A 23,887-nucleotide genomic window follows, 5' to 3' on the forward strand; every position below is an offset into this window, starting at 1 on the left:
AGATATCGCAACTCTACCTTGTTAAGTTGAAACGTGGTCCAGCAGGCAGAAGGGCTTGATAAAGTATATCCACTCCACTGTCCAGACTGTGTTGATGTCCATTGTCCATGCATGTCCACACTGCATCCATATATAGCTTGTTGTTAGTAGGGATGCACCGAAATTTCGGCCACCGAAAGTTTTCGGCCGAAAATGGCCTTTCGGCTCTCGGCCGAAAGAGTTTTTTCACCGAAAATATATCGCCGAAACAGAAACAACCTGTAACCTAACGCGTGTTGTTGTGATGATGTCATCAAAACGCGGCTTCAGTCATTACATGCGCAACGTGAGCTCTTCAGTCCTGCGTTCTGCAGCCTGTGATAACTCCTCTTGGGACTCGGGAGTCGCGCTGTTTCTATGTAAACCCTGCGCGCAACGCGTCCAATAAATGCGTCTTTAACATGCTTTATATCCTCGCCATTACTATATGCCCGTCGCGGTTAAAAACCTTAACTAACGTTAGCGTTAAGCTAGCTAACAACGCTTCAGTTCCTCTTTCACTCGTCTTTCTTAAGCTACGTCATCCACCGCTAAGAGTCACGGGAGATGTAGTAAATACAAGTCCTTCCATGTAGGCTAGAACGCAGTGAATGACAGTAGTTAAAGTTTCTTTATTAGTTGTCATACAAAAATACAGAGTACTTTTATATAAAATGCTTACTGTAGCCACTACAGTAACATCATTAAGTCTGCTATAAGCTATTCTCCCTCTCATGTGTGCAGATCTTTATGCAGTTTTAAAGCACCTTGGCTTTGTTCTGACTGCACTTGGTTGTAGTTATACTACAGAGAAAAGAAAATGCAATTGACTTTTATTAATATTATTTAAGTTAAGTTTTGCCATAATCATGTCTTTTGTCATAATCAGGTAGCTGAACAAAAAAAATACATTATATATATATATATTTCTATTAATCATTTTCGGCCTTTCGGCATTCGGTTTTCGGCCAACTGTTTCCTATTTTCAGTATCGGTTTCGGCCAAGAATTTCCCATTCGGTGCATCCCTAGTTGTTAGCCAACAAGTACTGTGTGAGTGAAGAGCTGTGTCTTTGTCCATTTCCGCGTCGAACAGCCTGCAAACTACCTGGCGTTCCTATCGCCATGCTCTAAGACAAACTCTAACCTTAACCAACTTTGAAAGAGTGCCTAAGCTTAACCGTCGAAAGAACTTGCCTTCACGCTCTAAGACAAATAGCTGCATCACAACAACACAACAGCATAGAGAGACTATCTACTGTAACCCAGAAACTGGCATTGGCCAATCAGAGAGAGCGTCTCCGCGAAATGCGGCTACGGAAAAAACTGATGTCGGCCAATCAGAGAGCGTCTCCGAGAAATGCGGCTACGGAAATTATAGACGCTGCTGCTTAGGCCGCTTCAAAACGCGCCCGTGTTCCATCATAATACATCATATTTCAACGCACAGCGCGTTACGCACTGATTGGCTGCGACGGATACAGCGATGAAACAGTGCACGGCGTGCACGCGCACTCAAAGCGCTATTGCGTCTAGCCCGAGAGAAACACGGCTAGGAGAAATGCGGCTACGGTAACAGAACATATTCTCTATCAGACAGTGAGTCACTTCCTGTTCAGGAAAACGATTATTTATATTGGATATATTAACGTTATATTGTGCATTGGAAACACAAACACTTAAAATTAGTAAATATTATTCATTTTAAACATGTTTATATTATTTATAGGGCTATACAACAAAAAACAAAAACTAAAAATTCTTATTCTTCTCTCTTTTAACCAGGGTTAACCAGAGGGGGCGGCCGCCACTGCATCAGGCTTGTGAATGCTAGCTCCCCCAGCGTTCCTATTTAGCCAGTTTAAGTTGGCTTAAATTGTGGATTTTATGGTGTTTTTGTTGTGGATCTATTGTGATTCTTGATCTGTGAAGCCCATGGGGGGCAATTATTTGTGATTTCGGGCTCTACAAATACATTTGATTTAATTTGATTCGATTCAAGTTCAAATCTCCCACCACCAATAGTTCATAATCAGAAAAACAAGAATTGAGGTTTGCTAGAATATCTACAGTTTCTGTGCCAGCAGCTGGAGGTCTATACACACCTCTTACAACCATTGAGGAGGGCCCCAACTGGATCTTTAAAGCAATACATTCACATTTATTTGGTATGGCAACTGAATGAAAATGTTACATATTATTGTTACATATGGATTAAACCAGGGTATAATATGCTTACATGATTTTAGTAACTGTATATTCCACAGGTAGAGATATCAGAGGACTAGGAGAGAGCAGGATTATAGCCATTCTCTCACCATATAATAATACTTCTAGAGAAGAAAATAGTTAAATAAATTAAACTATTGGTGGTGGTCCCCAGAGCTTAGCTTAGCTTAGCTACAGCACCTAGGCTCTGACCCACATAGCCACGGCCCACTAATAAAAAATATTACTAAAAATGCATATCGCCTCAAATTCACATCGCTGATCACCCTATTACATTAGCTTACTGCATTATGCAACCGTTGCATCGGCATATTGGACTCATTTCACAGTATTATCCTATAGCAGCCAGCAGGCTGATCGATTATGCTGCTGCAAGCAGGTCACCAGGCACAAAGTGCGGCTGTGCGCGAGAAGCATGCAACTGCAGAGCCGCAGAGCCAGCGGCGCTCTCAGGCGTGAATATTAAAGGCAACGGTCCGGCGGTCTGGGGACCGCTCAGCAGCGCCACCCACCCAATGGCTGAATTGGAGTATTGCACTGTGCGAGCACAGCTGTGAGATCCGCGCGAGGCCAGATATCTTGAATGAATGCGTTTATTTAAACTTGATTTAACAGATTGCAGAATGGGTACAGTACAGTACGGCTCAATACACACAATTGTTAAGGGGATGCAGACCAGAGAAAGACTTTCGTCTTGTTTACATCAGGGTCCCCAAGCTGGTGGAGAGTAGACTGACAAGTATCTTACATAACAACACCCCCTTCTCTCTATCCCTCTCTCACGCTCTCTCTCTGTCTCTCTCTCTATCCATCTCTCTGCTTACCGTGGAAGTTTGTGCGCCTCCTCGAACTCGCGAAAGGCGACATCGCCGGGTGTGGAGCTCGGAGCGACCACTCCGCGCAAGTTGAACAGGACAGCCTTCCTCCCCGACATGTTCCCAGTCGACTGTGACAGGCTACAGCGACAATGAATGAAACAGTGTGTAGGTTATAGGTTGAACTTGTTCCCTCCTCCCAATTATACAGTGCTACTCGCTGCTGAAGTTCACTGTGCGGACCCATAGATAGTGCCCAGCTGACTCACGCATAGAGCCCAAGGGGGGTGCTTGAGCACCTGCCCTTTTGAGTCTCATAAAAAGTGCCATTAATTTTTTTTCTTTTTTTTTTACCGTTACGCATATAGACTGCCCTTCCAACTGAAAAATGTCAGGATATAATCAAAATATTAGGTAAAGAGAGAGAGATGCCCCATATTCCATTGCAGTTTGCACGGCCTCCTCAGCGTGCCTCTCCGCGGACTATTATATTTTATGCATAGTGTGGGTGGTGATGATGATGATAGAAACCGCTGTGGCGCATACAGTTGAATGCTGGTATTACACTCATTGAGGGACACGAAGTAGTCAAGTCCGATGGGATTTGGGAATCTCAAATACAAATCGGAATTGGAATAAAAAATGCATTTATATTAAATAATACAGAATATACAGCACTTCTTGGGGTCTGTACTGTAGGGTAAGCACTTATTCCCTCCCCCCTGAACATTTATGGAGATGTATGGGCCTTTTAAGTCAGTGATAAAAGTGTCTTTCAAGGATAAGTGAGCTCCTGCACTGATTATTATAGTTCAATATTCAATATTTAATCACCAAAACCCACCAAAAAGCATAAAAAGGGGCCCCCCCTGAAAAGGTCCCTTAAAAATCGGGCTTGCAAGCTTTGCACACTCGGTTACAACACACACAGGTATAGTGCCCTTTTCAGCCATTGAGCCCCTGCCCCTCTAAAGTCCTGTGCACATCCCTGTGTGTGTGTGGGAGGGGGAGGGGGGGGGCTCCTTAAAGGTGAACTATGCAAGTTTAAGAATTCACACTGTACATGTTATTCTCATGGTTTATGACCTCAAATATTAGTGAACGTGAACTCTCTCCCGAAAACTCAAGTTCTGCAATGTCTTCAAGTATAACGTCTGAATAAAATGAATCCCAATGCGTCCCCACTCTGCTTTAAATGCAAGATAGAGATTGGAAACCACGTCCACTGCTTTTGGTCCTGTGTAAAGCTCCAGAGCTACTGGTTCGACATTATAGAGGAACTATCTGATATATTCCAGATCCCCTGTTTTACTCGGTCTCCCAGTCCCAGATGTTCATATTGCCAACTTCAAACATAGGAGACTGTTCAATTTGTTGACATTTGCTGCCAGGAAAAACATGATTTTATTCTGGATCAAGGACGAGGTCATATAAAAAAGATCATGGCACTATTATTATGGACTGCATTCCCTGTGAATACATCACTTGCATGTTACACTCTAAACTGGACACTTTCTATGAAATATGGGACCCATATCTGTCTCATATCAGACCTGCACTGTCTGCCACTGTACTCGGTTGGTTTCCCCATTACCCATAGCCTCCCTATAGACCAATACTGCCCTATTTTGTTTTGTTGATGCTGGTATCGTTGCTGAGGGTATCATAATGAATGTAAAGGTGCACACATGTACACGCACACATCCACACGCACACAACACGCACATACACATACACACACACAACATACATGCACTCGCACACATGAAACATGCATGCATAAAATACACAGGCATACTAAACACACACATAAAACACACACATAGGTCACGCACACACACATAGGTAAAACACATATAAAGCACACATGGTCCTAACACTGGCCGGGAGCCGACTCCGTAAGGGCCACTCCCACTGGCCGCATGTACTTGAGCCATATTTATTTTTTCTTGTTTGTTTGTTTCTTGTCAAGTCTGTATAGTCTATATTCCTTTTTTATTAGTTTCACTGTTACTGTTGTTCTTTGGTTATGGTTAGTGTCGGTATCGTCGATGTTGCCAATGTCATTGTTATTATTATTATTATTATTATTATTATTATTATTGTATTGTAATGTTTTGTTCTATGTTTGAAAATAAAATAAAATAAAAACATAATTTTATTTTAAGTATAATGTCTGAAGCTGCTCCATTCACAACAAGTTGGGAAACATATTTGACACTACATTGTCAGTGGAGCAGCTCCAGACTTTGTGATGGCGTCACAGGTTTGATTCTTTCTTCTCTGGCTTCTGGATTTGGGAGAGAGGAGCTCGTGTTCGTTCATAAATATTGATCGAACCTAGACCGTGGACATAACATATTGGAATTCTAAATGTCCACAATGGAACAAACTTCCCACCACAGTCGGGACAGCCGCAGCCTGAAGACACACTTCAATCAATATCTGAAATAAATACTAAACTTTGTACTGTCTTTTACTATTATGTGTCACGTTCCTAGGCCCGGTCCTGGCTGGACTGGGCAGGATGGTAACATTGGACAGTGCCCTCCGCCTGACATTGGCTCTCTGCCTCCCTCTAGGGACCTAAGCCCTATGGTACGGGCTGCTATCATATCGCTGCTGTCGGGACAAAACCTCATAACTCCATTTTTTTATTTATTTTTTTATTATATAAATCAACTCCGTAGATCATCCTCCATATGTGTGTGTGGGTTTTACAAAGTTTAAACAAAGGGAAAGCATTAAACCGATCATCTGTCTAAACCTCCTAACTCTATTCACCCTCAAATCTGTGTTAGTTTTTTTCATCTGCTGAAAAGTTGGGTTTTTGGAGTTATGAGGTTTTGTCCCGACAGCAGCGATATGTTGGTTACACATTGTGGATTTAATTTGTAATGTTCTGTTGTCCTGGGCCACCCCTGTCTATGTGTGATGTCACCCCCCTGTTGAGTTGTTGTGTGTCATTGCCTTAGTGTTTAGTTGTGTTTAGTTTGTCATTGCTTTTGTGTCTAGGTTGTGTTGTGATTCTGTGTTGGCCAGGTGTTCTTCATTATTAATTAGTATGGGTATTTAGGTGTCTGTCTGTCCTCACTTCCTTGTGGTGTCATTTCCTCCTAGTCCTTGGTGTTACCCTACTCGTCGTGTCTCCCGTGTTCTCCCGTGCCTTGCTGTTTGTATTAAGTAGATTAGTCTTTTGTTTTGTTGTTGTTTTATTTTCCTTGTTTTACAATTCAGTTCTCTGTCTCTAGCGCCAGCTCGGCTGTGCCGTTTGTTTTCTTTTGTAACGTACTGTCGTGTTCAAGTAAAGTCTGTTTTACACGTTATCCTGCCGTCTCTGCCTCCTCCATTCCGGTCCGCAACCTGAGTTCGCATCGTCTTCCCTCACTACCCCACCTACCGTAACAATTATGCACTTTGCTACTAAGTAATCTACCGTGCCTATATTACCTAGTACTATGCTAATATGTCTTTACTACTATGCACTCAAGACTGTAGCACTCAAGTTCAACACTGTTTGATGAACAATCATACAGAACCGGCGAGTCACTTTGAATAAAGCATTCAGCTAAATGACTAAATGTAAACAATGTAATTTGGGTGGTGTTCCCCTTTAAGACATGCCCCCGTTTCTCCCTTTGGCTCAGAGACACACCTCCTTTATCAACAAATTAAAAAGCTTGTTTAGGCTTAATTAGGCCTATTGTAGGTTACATTTGACAGTTATATTCTTAGATTATAGTACAGGTTTAATTAGGTCTACTGTAGTTTACATTTAACAGTTATATTCTGAGATTATAGTACAGGTTTAATTAGGCCTACTGTAGTTTACATTTAACAGTTATATTCTTAGATTATAGTACAGGTTTAATTAGGCCTACTGTAGTTTACATTTGACAGTTATATTCTTAGATTATAGTACAGGTTCAATTATGCCTATGTAGCCGGTGTGATCTTACTGCGTTGTGTTTGTTTCGATTCGACCCCTGTTAAGGGATTGCCCTGAGTGGGAGTTGAACCCTGGTCTCCCGCACCGGGGGCGACATCACAGACCACTGTACCAAGAGGTGAACTCACCTCATGCTACTTGGTCTGGATGCCTCTGGGGAGTGAGTTTACTTGCAGTACCGCTTACGTCCACAGCCACGTCACTACTTGTACCCGTGACTGTGGATAGACTGCGGTACCTCCGTTACACTCACCCCCCTAAACTCACTCCACCCAGGGCATCCGGGTCTAGCGGCACCACGTGTAGCCGGTGTGATCTTACTGCGTTGTGTTTGCTTCGATTCGACCCCTGTTAAGGGATTGCCCTGAGTGGGAGTTGAACCCCGGTCTCCCGCACCGGGGGCGACATCACAGACCACTGTACCAAGAGGTGAACTCACCTCTTGCTACTTGGTCTGGATGCCTCTGGGGAGTGAGTTTACTTGCAGTACCGCTTAACGTCCACAGCCACGTCACTACTTGTACCCGTGACTGTGGATAGACTGCGGTACCTCCGTTACACCTATTGTAGGTTACATTTGACAGTTATATACTTATATTATATTACAGGCTTAATTATGCCCATTGTATAGTTACATTTGACAGTTATATGGTTAGATTATATTACAGCAGGGGTCTCAAACTCGCGGCCCGCGGGCCAATTGCGGCCCGCTGGATGATATTTTGCGGCCCCCTACTTGACATCAAAGTTTAGTGTTAGTGCGGCCCGCGCACAACTTGTTGCCGAGTCGTTGCGCGAGTTGGGCGTTTTATTTATTTTATCACTTGTAGGCTACCATAGCGCAGGCTCATGGCAGCAACGTTAGTAAACGTGATTCCGGAGTGATACCAAGTGGAAGGAAATATATCCTGTCATCAGTGCGTATAGCAGGTATCCTCGAAATTCTCCGCTATCTCCTCTGCAAGCTCCTGTCCGGCTGCACTGCTCCAACTGTCTGTGTCTGTGTCTACTGCTTTGGTCCAATCATATTCAGCGTCCCGTCAGCACCCCCCCCCCCCCACCCACAGTCTGCGAATCAGAGGCAGAGTAGGGCGGGTCTTTCGTCTTGTTTACATCAGGGTCCCCCATTTTCAATTCATCATAACATATATGACATACATGACATACAGATAGACAGTACTGCTACATCTATACATTTATGACATATCAGATTTGCAAATACAGTACTGTTTGTGATAGAAAAGTGTCCAGAAAAAGAGTGTATATACATTTGACGTAGAAACTGTACATTGGAGGAGGTTGGGTGGGTGGAGTGGGGTTGGTGGGTGGGCCTACCTGTTAGCCAGTCAGCTGTTAGCTGCGGCGCTAGCCCGTTGTGTCACTAGGCTAGGAAACGTTAGCTTGGTGCTATCAGTCGAGAGCGGCTGTTAGCTTGATGCTACACTGTTTAACATTGCTATGACTATAACATGCCTTAAAACACTCTGACTACGACGTCATCTTTGACAGAGGATGTTAGTCGAACCTACCGGGAGCCCGGCCGGCGAGGACTGCGCCAACATGGAGAACCGTAGCGGCTGGGTGGCGCAGCGACGCTGCCCTTCTCGTCAACACAGGAATGCTGTGTTTACCGTCGGTGCCCCGTTAGCCAGACTGCAGTTCGCTTGGCCTGCGCTCACGGTAGGAAGGTCCCGACCAGACCTTTAACACGTCTTCTTCCTTCCCTTCTAAATGTTTTGTAATAACGATGTTTTCCAAAACGGGTGTTGCTGCAATACATTGAGGATACGACGCGTGTTGTGTGTGAATTGTCTTGTCACTGATATAGCTTCTTCTCCATACAAATCGGGTTGTTGTTACATGTGCAAAAATGATCTGGTTAGTTGTGTTGAGAACATCATGTGTGTTCATGTACCGTGTACTCATAACTAAGGGGGTTAATAACCTATAAAGCTATTCTTAGTGACATATGAGTGAAGAATGAATTCTTTTCTCAGGGTTACCTGTTCAACTGGGTCGTATCAAGGGTAAGGTAGGAGGGGTGTTCCCCCCGGTTCCCTGGGGCTTCCCCACCCTCCTCTCAGACATGTTGTTTACAATATATTGGGTCACTGTGTTTGTGGGGATACGATGTAAGCTTAGTTGCTGGGGTTGTGCTAACCGCTTGAGAAACTATATTTTCCTAAAGAAAAGATTGTTTGGTCGCTTTTCGTGTGTGCTTAGCAAGGCCTGTGGCCGATACTAATCGAGGATTCTGTATTCTCTCGTTATGAAAAACGGCGTTCCTCTGTAGCAGGAGTGTACTTGCCATTTTTTGTTGTGATAAAGGGTTGTGTGTGTCTTGTGATCTACAACTGGGTTAGGTTGGCCACAGAAGCACATGTGTAAGTCTGGTACCGGGGCTCTTAAGGGGGCCCTCTCTATTCTGTGTTTTTTCCTTAGTAAAAATTCAGATAGCAGGTTAGCACATGAGCTGTGTGAAGCTGTTAGACACTTCATGTAGCTGACTATGACTGTGTCATGCTCTTTTTTGTCATTACATCGTATCATGGGTGTGGGGTCGTAAAGGGGTGAACTGGTAATCCTTTCCTCCCCTTTTGATGGGCAGGGGTTAAAACCTCCTGTCCTTCAAGGTCCCTGTCACGTTGCTGTTCGGCACGTTACAGGGTAAGAGGGGGGGGGGGGGGGGGGGGTAGGGAGTTTCCTGGTCCCACGCCCTGGAAAATTGGGCGTGTGCACCGCAGAAATTCCCCCGCCATAGAGTACGTCACTGTGCGCGTCTCTGTTGGTAAGACTTCCATGAGTTGTTCAGGTCCATATGATGGATCTGTTTCAGGGAGTGGTCAGGGCTCCTCCTCACGAAGCTCCTACTTAGGACTCTCCTTCCCTGTGAGGGAGCCTCCTCAGAGTTCAGAGCCTCCTCCTCAGATTGTCAAGGTGAGTAGAACTTCAAAAAGGAGTCCTGCTCTATTGTGTGTGTATTCGATTCAATTCGATTATTGAGTGTGTATTGGTTCAGTGCCTCCTCCTCGGAGAGCCCTAACCCAAATTTTACATAGCTCAATGTTGCAATATATTCTTTTCAATCTATACAGCTCGCGTGGGAAGTCTCTCTGGGGATTTCCGTCTCCTCCCTATGGGAGGGTGGTGGGATGTAAAAATGTAAAACATTTTACCCTCAGCTGCATCACGAGGGATTCATGTCTGTGTTCTTTCTTTTTTGAATAAAAAGAGGAAGGTACATGAAGCACGAAGCTCCGTGTCGTTCTCCCAGGCGACTTGGAGGAACAATGTTTGGTGTCTTGCTAGACTATCCATTGATGTGTTTGGGTCTCGACGCATACATAGTGCTGGCTCGGTGTGTTTCTGTTAAAGAATCACACAGGGGCTAAGTGCGCCTTGGTTGCTTGTTAAAACAGCGTTTTTTATAGGGCAACTGGGATGGAGTTTTGTCTCTTCCGAGCGCCAGTTTACTAGGTTGTCTCGATGAATTCTCGTTCATATCTGGGGGATGTTAACAGAATAGATCAAAACATAGGTAGAGGGGTCTCACGCCCTTGGGGTGGGCCACTGAGCATGGTCTAAATGGGGACCGTCTGGGTGGCGCCCTCTTTTCATGTTTTAGATCGACACGCATACCTACCCCCTCTTCTGGAGTGGGCATGTCGGCGTGGTTAGGACACGGGACTGGTCTGGTCTCGCTGGTCCAGGTCAGTTAACCCGTTGTCCGCCGGGGATGCAGATCTGCTGTTCTGGTACCCTGAGGGACTTGTGCTTTTTTCGGGGGGAAAAATGCCGGGTCGGTCCGGGTGTCACAGGATTAGGCGTTATGGAGACCCTTTGTTGGGTACATGTTGTACTCTGCACTATCGTAATGGCTTACGGCCATACCAACCTGTACACGCCCGATCTCGTCCGATCTCGGTAGCTAAAGCAGGTTCGGTCCTGGTTAGTACTCGGTTGGGAGACCGCCTGGGAATACCAAGTGCGGTGTGCTTAGGGCTGGTTCTCCATTCTTTTCGCTCCTCTCTCACGCGTGGCGAAGAGAGGGCTGTTGGGGTGGTCTTGGACCTCCTCTGGTAATCCTGTGCTTCCCGTGCCGCCGGGCCCAGTCCGAAGTAAAGTTTCGTTGATACCGTAGGCCTGGGATAACCCTTGTTTGAAAACTGAAACACTTGTACTGCGGTATAGCCAGTGTATACCCGCAGGTGTGTTTTGGAGTTTTTTCTTGAGGGGTTATAGGAACAACCACCGTCTGTACCGAGCGGGTGGTTGATTCCCTGGTGTGTTGGAGCAGAGTCAACTCCCGGGTTACCCGGTTGAGTTTGCCCCTGCACGTTCATGACGTCTGCCAATCATGTCAGCCTTCTCTGCCTCGACCCCTCTGGGTGGTTTTTTTTTAATGGAGGCTTTGTCATGCAACAACGCCAGCATACGCCCCTTCCGCCGGGGGGGCTGTTTTCAGCTGACTCCTTTGGCACCTGTCTCGTCCACAGTGCTCCAGGCTCAGGTTACAGCCTGTTGCCTGGTTTCCCCGGTGCGCTACCTGCTTCCATTGGTTAACCTTTTTGTGTGCTTACGGCCATGCTGACTGCCTGTTCTGCAGGGTCAGTGTGCCAGGCGGTGTGCTATTGGGGGGAAAGGGCCCGCTCTTGGAGGGGCCTTATCCGAATACGCTGGCGATGTGGGGGGCGGTGTCACTAAGTGACCACCTGGTGGGGTCTTGATGCCTGGCGTCATTGACCTCTCCGGGCCCCCGTTTTCCAGGGGATCCAGTCCCTTCAGTGGGTCTGGGTCTTCCTTCGCGCTCCGCTGCTATGGCCTTGCCACGGGGTTGGGTTTGCTCCTAACCCTGTGATTTCTGGGGGCAGTAACGAGGTTGTTCCTTCCGTTCGTTCCCGGGTGGCATGCGGGTTGTGCGTGTGTGTAGTCGTGGGGTCAAGCCACGGTCTGCTCACCCTGTGCGTTGAGTTGCTTGAGTGCCTCTTCGCACGGTCGGATCCGTCGCCCTCCCGTGAACCTCCAATAGGGGGGTATCCTCCATTAGGGAGGGTCGGGGGGGATCGGTCCTACCCGGTCTGATGGTTGTGGGGGGCCTCAGCGGGGTACATTGGTCGGGCTATGGCTCCCGCTCAGCCCCTGTTGCAGAACAGGTGCTGAGCAATCCATTAACGTCATAGAACGAAGGGTTATGTATATAACCCAGTTCTATGAGTTAAATGGTGCGCTCAGCACCTGGACGCCGCTGCGGCTCTTGATCTCGCCTTGTGGTGAAAGTTTGGGAAGGAGGCGAGTAGGTGACCACACACCTGCTTATGAAGGTAAGCGGAAGGGGGTGTGGTCAGACGGATGTTGGGATATAAAGGTACATGGTGGAATTTTTTATTCAGTGCACGTGCACGAAGTGAAGTACAGTGCAGAACAGGTGCTGAGCGCACCATTTAACTCATAGAACTGGGTTATATACATAACCCTTCGTTAACCCTTCCACTACCACACTACAGACGGTTAACCATTTGTGACCCCCACTTCTATCCCCAGGCCATCAGTGAAACAAGCTAAATACTTTTCCACAGGGACGTGCACAGGACTTTAGAAAGGCAGGTGCCGAAAAAGTAGAAAAGGGCATCTTTTATAAAATTCAAGCGCGCGAGCCCGATTTTTTTGGTTAATACAAGTCTATGGTACATTCAGTTTCACCGATGTCACCAAAACTACATAGTGTCCCTTTAATAACACAATATGCGCTCCAGACCAACAGCTGCGGGCGCGCTGTGTTGAGAGAGCAAGAGAGAGAGAGAGAGAGAGCGAGAGAGAGAGAGAGAGAGCGAGAGAGAGCGAGAGAGCGAGAGCGAGAGAGAGAGAGAGAGAGAGAGAGAGCGAGAGAGCGAGAGACAGAGAGAGCGAGAGAGAGAGAGAGAGAGCGAGAGAGAGAGAGCGAGAGAGACAGAGAGAGAGAGAGAGAGCGAGAGAGAGAGAGAGAGAGCGAGAGAGAGCGAGAGCGAGAGAGACAGAGAGAGAGAGAGAGCGAGAGAGAGACCGCATTAACTCACTTGTTAGTTGAAAGGTGGTCCAGGTCAGCAGGGCTTGATGAAGTATTATGTCCACTGTCCCACAGTCACATACTGTTGTCTTGATGTTTATCCACTGTCCAGACTGCATCCAGCCAAATCGCTTATTGTTAGCACTGTAGCTTTGTTGTTGTCAGCACACATTATCTCTTGAGATAAAGCTGGGAACGAGGTTACAGCACACGGGACATTCAGGAAGTCAAAAACGAATAGTGCTTGCCGATTGGTGCTAAGAACAGCAGGGCGGGTACAAGCGGTGTGACGTAATTGGCAGACTCGACTGTCAATCAAAATTATTCTGTTTTCCGTCAGAACGAATCCAGGCTGGAAGGACCTATTATTTACGAGAGGGGTGGCATTTCTCTCTCTTTCTTTACCTAATATTTAGATGCTATCGTGACATCTTTCATTTGGAAGGGCAGGGCAGTATATCTATATGTGCAACAGTAAAAAAAAAAAAAAAAAAAAAGAGGGTGGCATAAAAAGGGCACTTTCTAATGAAAAATGAAAAAGGCAGGTGCCCGGGCACCCCTTCACCCCCAAATAGGGCTCTCCGCTCCTCCGACCAAGGAGAGCTCGTCGTCCCCCGGACCAAACTAAAAACCAAGGGTGACCGGGCTTTTTCAGTCGTAGCACCCAAGCTATGGAATCAGCTACCTTATGAAACAAGGTCTAAAAACCTTTTTATACAGTCAGGCTTTTAATTGATCATGTATGTGGTATAACATGTGTGTATGTGTGATTATATTTTTATTTATTTATTTTTGAAGTATTCTACAATCTTGTATGTGATGTAATATGTGTGGTTATTCTATTTTAACCTAAACCTAAACCTATAACCTTTTACTGCCTGTAAAGCACTTTGTGATTTTAATCTGGAAAAGCGCTATACAAATAAATGTACCTTACCTTACCTTACCTTTAGAGACATGATCATAATAGAATATAATAGAATAGAAATACTTTTGTTATCCCGAGGGAAATTTGACACTGCAAATCGCTCAACATTAAACATTTAGACAGAACAAGTCACAAATAAGAATAACAAAACAAATTGCCTAAGAATAAGAATAGAATAAAAATAGAATAAAATATACAGTAAAAATATACTGAAGTCTACAGTAGGTGTAATATTGCACAGTGCTGTTTCAAGAGTAAGAGTCCAGGAAGATAACTGTCACTCTGTGTTCAGTGATGCAGCAAGGCACAGTGATGCATTGTATAGTCTGATGGCTGTCGGAATGAAGGACTTCCTGGAATGAGAATGGAATGAGGCGTTTGTCATAATGAGTCTCCTGAACAATTTAAAACCAAGCACGAGTCAATCAGAGCTTCCGACGCGGAGGTATGGTAACTTTTCCGCCTGATGCACACTGTCTTTATGCTACAGAGATATACACATTTCTAAACATATTAAGCTTTCTCTGCATATTTTCACACTACCAACAAAGTAGCCTACTGGATCTAAATGGATTTGGTAGCTGTTATTATGTCGGCACATCTGTCCCCGATGCGTCTATGCTTTTACCAACGCGTTCGTGTTTCCGGGTTCCCGTTTTGCGCTCTGATTGGCCATGCACGTTTCTGGTCATGTGACATGTGCGCCCAATAGCGTGACGAGCTGTGTCTTTGCCCATTTCCGCGTCAAACAGCCTGCAAACTACCTGCCGTTCTATCGCCATGCTCTAAGACAAACTCTAACCTTAACCAACTTCGAAAGAGTGCCTAAACTTAACCGTCGAAAGAACTTGCCGTCACATGATTGGGCGCACATGTCACATGACCAGAAACGTGCGTGGCCAATCAGAGCGCAAAACGGGAACCCGGAAACACAAACACGTTGGTAAAAGCAATCAGGCGTCCCCGACACTCAAGAGTGAAAGTACTTAGCCCCTCCCCTATGACTCAACTAGTTCTTTAGACAGCAAGGGAAATTTACAAGTCGTATTACATTTAGCAAATAAGGAAACAGATAGAGAACATTTCAAATCACTAGAAATTGCTAATATAATTTTTTTTTACCTAATTCTGAATCGTGCAACATTTTCAGCATTTATGAAAATTCCTCTCCGCCGAGATGAGGCAGTTTTTCATACCTTTTCGTCAAAGGTGTTCTCCCACTCACGGGAGCTTTGACCTCAGAAGTTTAACCTTCTGTAGTGTGGTAGTGAAAGGGTTATATAACTCTTTTATCCAGAGTGCTTCACATTCACCCACTCACTCACACACCGACGGCGGAGGCGACCACGCGAGGTGCCGACCTGCTCATCGGGAGCCATTAGGGGTTAACTTACGTGTCTTGCTCAAGGACACTTCGACACGCTGCCCTGGGAGGAGCGGGAATCGACCTGGGAATCTCACAGATTACCAGATGAGCGCTCTACCTCCTGAGCCACTGTCGCCCCCGGACATGTCCCCTGCAACCCGCTCTAAATCGACGCCTGTGCCTGGGAGGAGTGGTGGTGTTGACAGACAACAGGGGCAGCAGCGGTCGCTAGCTGTAGCCTACGTACGAGTGTGTGTGTTTGTGTGTGTGTGTGTTAGTGTATGTGTGTGTGTGTGTGACTGTGTGTGTGTGTGTGGGTGTGTGTGTGTGTGTGTGTGTGTGTGTGTGTGTGTGTGTGTGTGTGTGTGTGTGTGTGTGTGTGTGTGTGTGTGTGTGTGTGTGTGTGTGTGTGTGTGTGTGTGTGTGTGTGTGTGTGTGTGTGTGTGTGTGTGTGTGTGTGTGTGTGTGTGTGTATATGTTTGTGTGTGTGTGTTATTATTTAAATTGTTTTTATTTATTTTTTTAACACATTGGTTGCCAGCCGGATATGGCGATTTATCGCTTGGATGCCACCACGTTAATGAATGGGAGGACGAGCACATTTGCGAACGCATAAACTATATCTTAAATTATGGCTATGTGTCTAATACACTCGTCGCTTATCAATGAATTGCTTGCAGTCAACATGTACGAAACGGATTGTTTTTTCATCAGTACATTTCCGTTTTATACCATTTTGAATACGAGTATAGTTTAGGAGAGTTCTAGAAATTCCGCGAAAATAGCCATTTACTGGAATACACAAAACACGTTGTCATTTTCCGGCTGATTTATGAATCGTTTTCAAATAAACGCTAGATTATCTAGAGCAGGGGTTCCCAAACTTTTCAGGCCGGGGCCCAAAAAATAAGGCGTCAGAGAGCCGCGGCCCAATGCACATCGTCTGGCTTTTTTTTTTTTTTTGTCAGGCGACCGATTTTTTAAGCCAAATATCACTTCAATCCTATTAAGTTAGTTCTTCATTTATATGTGCTATTTATGAGAGGGCTAACTTGTTGCAAAATAATAATGATAATAATAATAGCCTCATTAAAATACTATTGTTGCTTCGGTTGTTTTCAGCGTTTTATGTGCATAATCTGTTATTTAGTTTGAAATGTTCGTTGAAAAAGTAGATTTTTCGTTTTTGTTTATTTATTAAGTTAATATAAAACCATATAGTCACATTTTAGAATACAATAGAATAGAATTTTAGAAAACAACTAGAAACACTGTCCTGGCCTGCTTCTAAGTTCAGTGGCCCGACAAAAAAAATAAAAATAAAAAAAATAAATTTTTTTTTTTTTTTTTTTTTTTTATTTTATTTTTTTTTAAATCATCTCGCGGCCCATCCGTGGCTGCTCGCGGCCCACCTTTGGGTCGCGACCCCGACTTTGGGAACCACTGATCTAGAGCAGCGGTTCCCAAACTTTTTTGGCCGTGCACCCCCTGTCACCTCTTGACCTAGCTGACGCACCCCCCAATGGGTTTCTGTTAGAAAAAATTGTTGCTGTCTCCGTGCACAGATTTTATTTTTTATTTTATCTCTTCCCACAGCGACTATGGATAGGGAATTTCTTTATTTAATTAAAATGTTCACGACAACATGGATGCATGTACTCTGCCAGCATGTTTAATATCCATAATACTAAAGGTTTGACTAAGATTTTTATGAAATTTGATTGTAAAAAAAAATATATATGTATATATTTTTTTTTATTTACCACCATTAGCCTTTTCATGTCACACACCACCTAGAGGGCGCTCGCGCACCACAAGGGGTGCGCGCACCACAGTTTGGGAACCACTGATCTAGAGTATTTGTGTTCTTATGCACGATACAAAAGCGGGCTGAAAAATTATTTATTCGTGCCGCGCTCAGCGCCTAACGCCACACACACACACACACACTCACACACACACGTTGTGAAATCTGTGAAAAGCAACTCTGATTAACCCAAAACTGGTAAAATAGATTCCTTACCTCAGATCAGATGTTCTGCAAAAATATGAATCCAATTCCTGATCGTCATTCCAAATATTGATCGCGTTTATTGATCCAACGTTATAGTCTGAAACGCATGATCCAAGCTGCTTGCAGCCTCGCCAGTGTAACGACATTGCTTTCCAGAGGTGGGGAAACCCTGGGGCGGAGTTTTTTTCTGATGCATTTTCCCATCGACTCCAATCCAATGATGTGCATTACCATCCGGGAGACGATAGGGGGCGGTATTTGCCCTTTTCGAGCTCAGAGCCATTCCCAATGATAATGTCAGGCTGGACGGATGAAAAATGAATGGATATCGCTAATAAAAGAAATAACGATTCTTGTTATTGGCAACCAACGCATGGCGGCCAACAACGAGATATCTTGTTGTTGGCTCAACAACAACATTATATACATACATACATACATACATACATACATACATACATACATACAAACATACATACAATACATGACTACATTATAACCACACAATACCTAAAATAAATGAAAAATACAGTAAACAAAAAGAGAAAAAGAAACGTAATAATAATAATAAAAGAAAATTGCATCATTCTTATACAGGTTGTCACTTGCCATACAGAAATTACTGTGTGTGTGTTTGTGTGTTTGTGTGTGTGTGTGTGTGTGTGTGTGTGTGTGTGTGTGTGTGTGTGTGTGTGTGTGTGTGTGTGTGTGTGTGTGTGTGTGTGTGTGTGTGTGTGTGTGTGTGTGTGTGTGTGTGTGTGTGTGTGTGTGTGTATGTTTGTGTGTGTGTGTGTGTGTGTGTGCGTGTTTTTTTGTGTCTGGTTGTGTGTGTGTGTGTGTGTGTGTGTGTGTTAAAGCAATGTCCTGGAGTGACCTCATCGAATCAGAAGCAAACTTTTAATCTCCTCTGCTCTTCCACTCTCAGCTCTATAATCTAAGGAGAGACGGTTGGATATGAACCCTTTCACTGCAGCACTACCAAACGGTTAACCCTTTCACTGCGACAATACACAGAAGGTTAACCCTTTCACTGCCACACAACAGCAGGTTAACCCTTTCACTACCACATGACAGAAGGTTAACCCTTTACTATCACACTACCGACGGTTAACCATCGTTCTGTTCCGTTAGGGGCTCTGCTTGGCATCACTACTGCACTATCTCGCATATGTGCACGCGCACTGAATAAAGACCACAAATGTACCTTTAATCCCAATATTTGTCTGACCACACCCCTCATCAGCTTACCTTCATAAGCAGGTGTGTGGTCACCTGCTCTCCTCCTTCTCGCTTTCACCACAAGGAAGAAGTGCCTCGGTAGATCCCCACACTTGACACCATGATGGAAGAAAGGTTTAGGAGCAGCTTTGGGAAACAAGGATACGTTGACATCATATCTTTATTTTCTCTCTCACTATTTTCGAGAAAATACGGCGATATTGTCTTCGTACTGGAGTGTCTGGAAGATGATGATCATTCTAAAAATCCTCCACCGGTTTTCGTATTGGGAGCACGCCGCTGCATGCTTCTCAACTGCAGTTCCTTGCTGTGTTTGTTGGGGTGAAACCTGTCAGGCCACAGCTGAACTGTCGGACACGCCGCTGTTGTGAGAAGCGGTGGGTTTCAGGTTGGGTGAGTACTGTTGCTGGCGGGCTTCACTTGTCTGTTAGTGCTATGGGGGCTACTTGACAATGTTTATGGAAACCGGCCCCAGGCTAGGGTCCTTTGTTCAGCCACCTAGGCGACAGAAGGCCTTGGTCTGAAGACCATTATAGTTTTAACTAGTGGGCCGCGACCATTAACACTGGTGATCCCTGTGTGTTCTGGACGAGTGGATTTCTCTCTGTCACCGTGTTAAGGCCCCATCTTTCATATCCAAATGAGAGTATTCCTTCACGAGGGGATATGTGCATGGATGTGCGATAGCGGCAGATCCATGTTCAAGTCAGCTACACAGGCCAGTTGGTATTGTGCTGATTCCGTCAGGTGTTGGTAAAATCACCGTTGTAAAGCGGTGTTGACATCTTGTTTTCTCTTTTCTCTTAAAAAGTGAGGAGAGGTTCAGAACGGCGGCCTGTCTGGGTGAGTGTTATGTCATTGTTTACATGTTCAGGTGATAGCTGCTTAGCTTACGGTTAGCCAGTCAGCTGTTAACTGCTGCGTTAGCCTGCGGGGATCGCTGCATGGCCTGCTTAGTGGGCCTACTGTTAGCCAGTCAGCTGTTAGCTGCGGGGCTAGCATGTCGTGATCACTAGGTAACGTTAGCTTGCTGCTATAGGCCATGGCCTGGCGCGGGGTAGCTTTAGCTTCTCGCGCGCCGCCGTGAGCTCGCTTCTGGTCGCGTGCGCCGTTAGCTCGGCGTCTCGCGAGCAGGAGCAGTAGCGCCCGAACGGTTGGAGCGGCCGTTAGCTTGATGCTATTCTGTTGAACGTGCTTTGATTTTAACATGTTTTACACTCTTGACTACAACGTCATCCTTGACAGGGGATGTTTCGTCGACCCTGCCCTGAGCCAGGACGGCAAGGTTGCATCAACAAAGAGGACTGTAGTGCGGGTTGGAGCGGCGACGCTGCCCAGTTCGAACAACACAGGAGCGGCTGTGTTCCTACGGTGTCTGTGACTGCACTTCGCTGATCTACGTTCCGGGTAGGATCAGGTTTGACCAGACCTTATAACACGTCTTCTGGTTTTACTTTTCTAAATGTATTGTGAATAACGATGTTTTTCCCAAAACGTGTGTTGCTGCAATGCATTTAGGATATGACGCGGGCTATGTGTGAGCTGTGTTTGTCACTGGCAGTTAGCTTCTCCGTGCAAATCGGGATGTAATGATCTGGTTGTTGTGTGAGAAACATCATGGTGTTTATATGTACCGTGTACTCACAACTAAGGTAACTAACCTATGAAGCTATGCTTGGTGACAAGTGAGTAAAAGAATGTTCTTTTCTCAGCCTGTGATGACAATGAACAGTGTGTTCACATATTAACAGGTTTTCCTGTTTTAACTGGCCGTATTGAGGGTAAAATAAGAGGATTGTGTTTCCCCCCGGTTCCCTGGGGACTTTTTCATCCTTCTATCAGACATGTTGTGCACTAATTGTGTCTTGTGTGTGGTAGGGATGCGATGTAACCCTTAGCTTGATTGCTGAGGTTGTGCTAAAACTGCTGGAGAAACTTTATTTTCCTAAAAGAAAAGATGGTTTGGTCGCTGTCGTGTGTGCTTAGCAAGGCCTGTGGCCGATACTAATCGAGAATGATGTATTCTCTCATTGTGAAAAACGGCGTTCCTCTGTTGAGTGTTTTTGCCATTTTTTGTAGGTGATGATGGGTTGTGTGTGTCATGTGACCTACAACTGGGTTGGACTGGCCACAGAAGCACATGTGTATGTTGGACCGGGGCTCTTAGAGCCCTCTCTATTCTGTGTTTTTTCCTTAGTAAAAATCAGATAGCAGGTTAGCTCATGCGCTGTGTGGAGCTGTCAAAACGCTTCTTAGAGCTGACTATGACTGTGTCATATTCTCTTTTTGTCATTACATCGTATCATGGGTGTGGGGTCGTAAAGGGGTGAACTGGTAACCTTTCCTCTCCCCCTTGTTTCTGTCGGTCAGGGGTACACCCCCTGTCCTTCAAGGTTTCCGTCACGTGGCGGTTAGGCACGTTACGGGGGGGGGGGGGGGGGGGAGGGAGTTTCCTGGTCCCACGGCCTGGTATATTGGGCGTGTGTACCGCAGGAATTCCCCCGCCATAGAGTACGTCACCGTGCGCGTCTCTGTTGGTAGGACTTCCGTGTGCTGTTCAGGTCCATGTGATGGATCTGTTTCAGGGGGGTGGTCAGGGCTCCTCCTCACCAAGCGCCTATTCGGGCCTTCTGTGAGTTCGGACTCCTTCTTCCATGTGAGGGAGCCTTCATCAGAGTACAGAGCCTTCCTCCTCAGATTGTCAAAGTGAGTGGACCCTCTAGAAGGGTCCTATTCTATTGTATATGTATTCGATTCAATTCGATTATTGAGTGTGTATGGGTTCAGTGCCTCTTCCCCGGAGAGCCCTAAAACCAATTTTTTACATGGCTCAAGGTGCAATATATTCTTTTCAATCTGTACAGCTCGCGTGGGAAGTCTCTCTGGGGATCCCCGTCTCCTTCCTATGGGAGGGTGGTGGGATGTAAAAATGTGAAATTTTTTTACCCCCGGCTGTGTAGACTGGGATACATACTGTTGATGCTTCCTTCTTTTCTATTCAAGAAGTTTTGGAGTTAGGGAGTGTCACACCCCTCTTGTCGTTCCCCTGGGCGCCTTGGGGATTCAATGACAGGTCTAAATAGCCTGTTCATTGATGGGGGTGTGTCCCGACGCACGTATAGTGCTAGCTCGCTGTAAACAGGTGACTGACTGGCACGCCTTGGTTGCTTGTGGTTGAAACAGCGTTTTTATAAAGCAACTGAGATGGGGTTTTTTCCTCTTCCGACGACCAAATCCCACGACCTGGGTTGGTTTTTCGACGGATTCTCGTTCATGTCTGGGGGATGATGACGGAATGGATCTGAACATATGTAGAGGGGTCTCACGCCCTTGGGGTGGGCCACCAGGCGCGGTTCGCCCGAACGTCTGGGTGGCGCCTTCTTTTCATGTTAAGATCGACACGCATATCTGCCCTTCTCCTGGAGTAGGCATGTCGGCGTGGTTAGGGCACGGGACTGGTTCTGGTCGCGCTGGTCCGGATCAGTTGAACCCGTTGTCCGCCGGGGATGCAGATCTGCTGTTCTGGTACCCTGAGGGACTTGGGCTTTTTTCAGGGGGAAAAATGCCAGGTCGGTCCGGGTGTCACAGGGTTAAGCGCTATGGAGACCCTGGTTGAGTACGTTTTTACTCAGCACTGTCGTAATGGCTTACAGCCATGCCATTCTGTACACGCTCGATCTCGTCGGATCTCGGCCGCTACACAGGCAGTGGTGCAGTCGTGGTCACACGCGGTTACTCGCCGTGTTACTAGATGATCAGTACGCGCGCACAAAGATGCGCTCTATCCATGTTACGACTGCATCACTGTACACAGGTTGGTCCTGGTTAGTACTTGGTTGGGAGACCGCCTGGGAATACCAAGTACGGTGTGCTTAGGGGCTGGTTCTCCATTCTTTTCCGCTCCTCTCTCACGCATGGCGAAGAGGGACCTGTTGGGGTGGTCTTTGACCTCCTCTGGTGACCCTGTGCTTCCCGTATCGCCAGGCCCGGTCCGAAGTAATGTTTCGTCGACCCGTAGGCCTGGGTTAACCCTTTTTTGAAAACTGAAACACTTGTACTGCGGTATAGCCGGTGTATACCCGCAGGTGTGTTTTGGAGTTTTTTCTTGAGGGGTTATAGGAACAACCACCGCATTGGGTAACACCAAGGTGGTTGATTCCCTGGTGTGTTGGTGCAGTGTCAACTCCCGGGTTCACCGGTTGAGGGTGCCCCTGCACGTTCATGACGTCTGCCAATCGTGTCAGCCTTCTCTGCCTCGACCCCTCTGGGTGGGGGTTTTTAAATGGAGGCTTGGTCATGCAACACCGCCAGCTTACGCTCCTTCCGCCGGGGCGGCTGTGTTCAGCTGTCCCCTCTGGCGCCTGTCTCGTCCGCAGTCTCCAGGCTAGGGTTAATAGCCTGTTGCCTGGTTTTTCCCCGGTGCGCTGCCTGCTTCCGTTGGTTAACCTTTTTTGTGTGCTTACGGCCATGCTGACTGCCTGTTGCAGGGTCAGTGTGCCAGGCGGTGTACTATTGGGGGGGACGGGGCCCGCTCGGCTTACGGCCATACCAACCTGAACACGCTCGATCTCGTCCGATCTCGGAAGCTAAGCAGGTTCTGGCCTGGTTAGTACTTGGATGGGATTCCGCCTGGGAATACCAGGTGCAGTAACTGAGGGGCCTTTGTCCGAATACGCTGGCGATGTGGGGGGCGGGGCACTACGTGCCCACCTGGTGGGGTCTTGATGCTGGCATCATGGACTTCTCCGGGCCCCCATTCCAGGGAGTCCAGTCCTTTTGGTGGGTCTGGGTCTTCCTTCGCGCTCCGCTGCTACGGCTTTGCCACGGGGTTGGGTTTGCCCTTGACCCCGTGATTCTGGGGGCAGTAACGAGGTTGTTCCTCCGTTCGTTCCCGGGTGGCATGCGGGTTGTGCGTGTGTGTAGTCGTGGGGTCAAGCCACGGTCTGCTCACCCTGTGCGTTGAGTTGCTTGAGTGCCTCTTCGCACGGTCGGGTCCGTCGCCCTCCCGTGAAGCCCCTAATAGGGGGGATGCCCTCCATTAGGGGGGGTCGGGGGGGCTCCGCCCTCCCTGTTCTGATGGTTGTGGGGGGCTGTCAGCGGGGTGTATTTGTCAGCCAGCGGCTCCGCTTGGCCTCCCCTTGTGCAGTAGTGATGCCAAGCAGAGCCCCTAACGGAACAGAACGTTAGGTTATGGCTATAACCAAGTTCTGTTAGTTAGGGGTGACGCTTGGCATCAGACGGCCGCTGCAGCCCTTGATCTCACCTTATGGTGAAAGCTTGGGAAGGA

General features: G+C 46.5%; 1 protein-coding gene across 1 annotated transcript in view; it reads right to left on the reverse strand.

Moving 5' to 3' along the window:
- ephx2 (epoxide hydrolase 2, cytoplasmic) overlaps positions 1-3,180 on the reverse strand; it is a gene marked incomplete at its 5' end in the record, with an annotated part of 62,596 nt that extends 59,416 nt beyond the window's left edge. The window contains one exon of the mRNA XM_084333432.1: positions 3,071-3,180. Within this exon, the coding sequence (XP_084189558.1) occupies positions 3,071-3,180 (110 nt within the window). The remainder of the gene's footprint in view (positions 1-3,070) is intronic.
- Positions 3,181-23,887: the final 20,707 nt, after the last annotated feature.

Source organism: Notolepis coatsorum (genome assembly GCF_963971535.1).
Source record: "Notolepis coatsorum genome assembly, chromosome: 1".
Lineage (NCBI taxonomy): Eukaryota > Metazoa > Chordata > Actinopteri > Aulopiformes > Paralepididae > Notolepis > Notolepis coatsorum.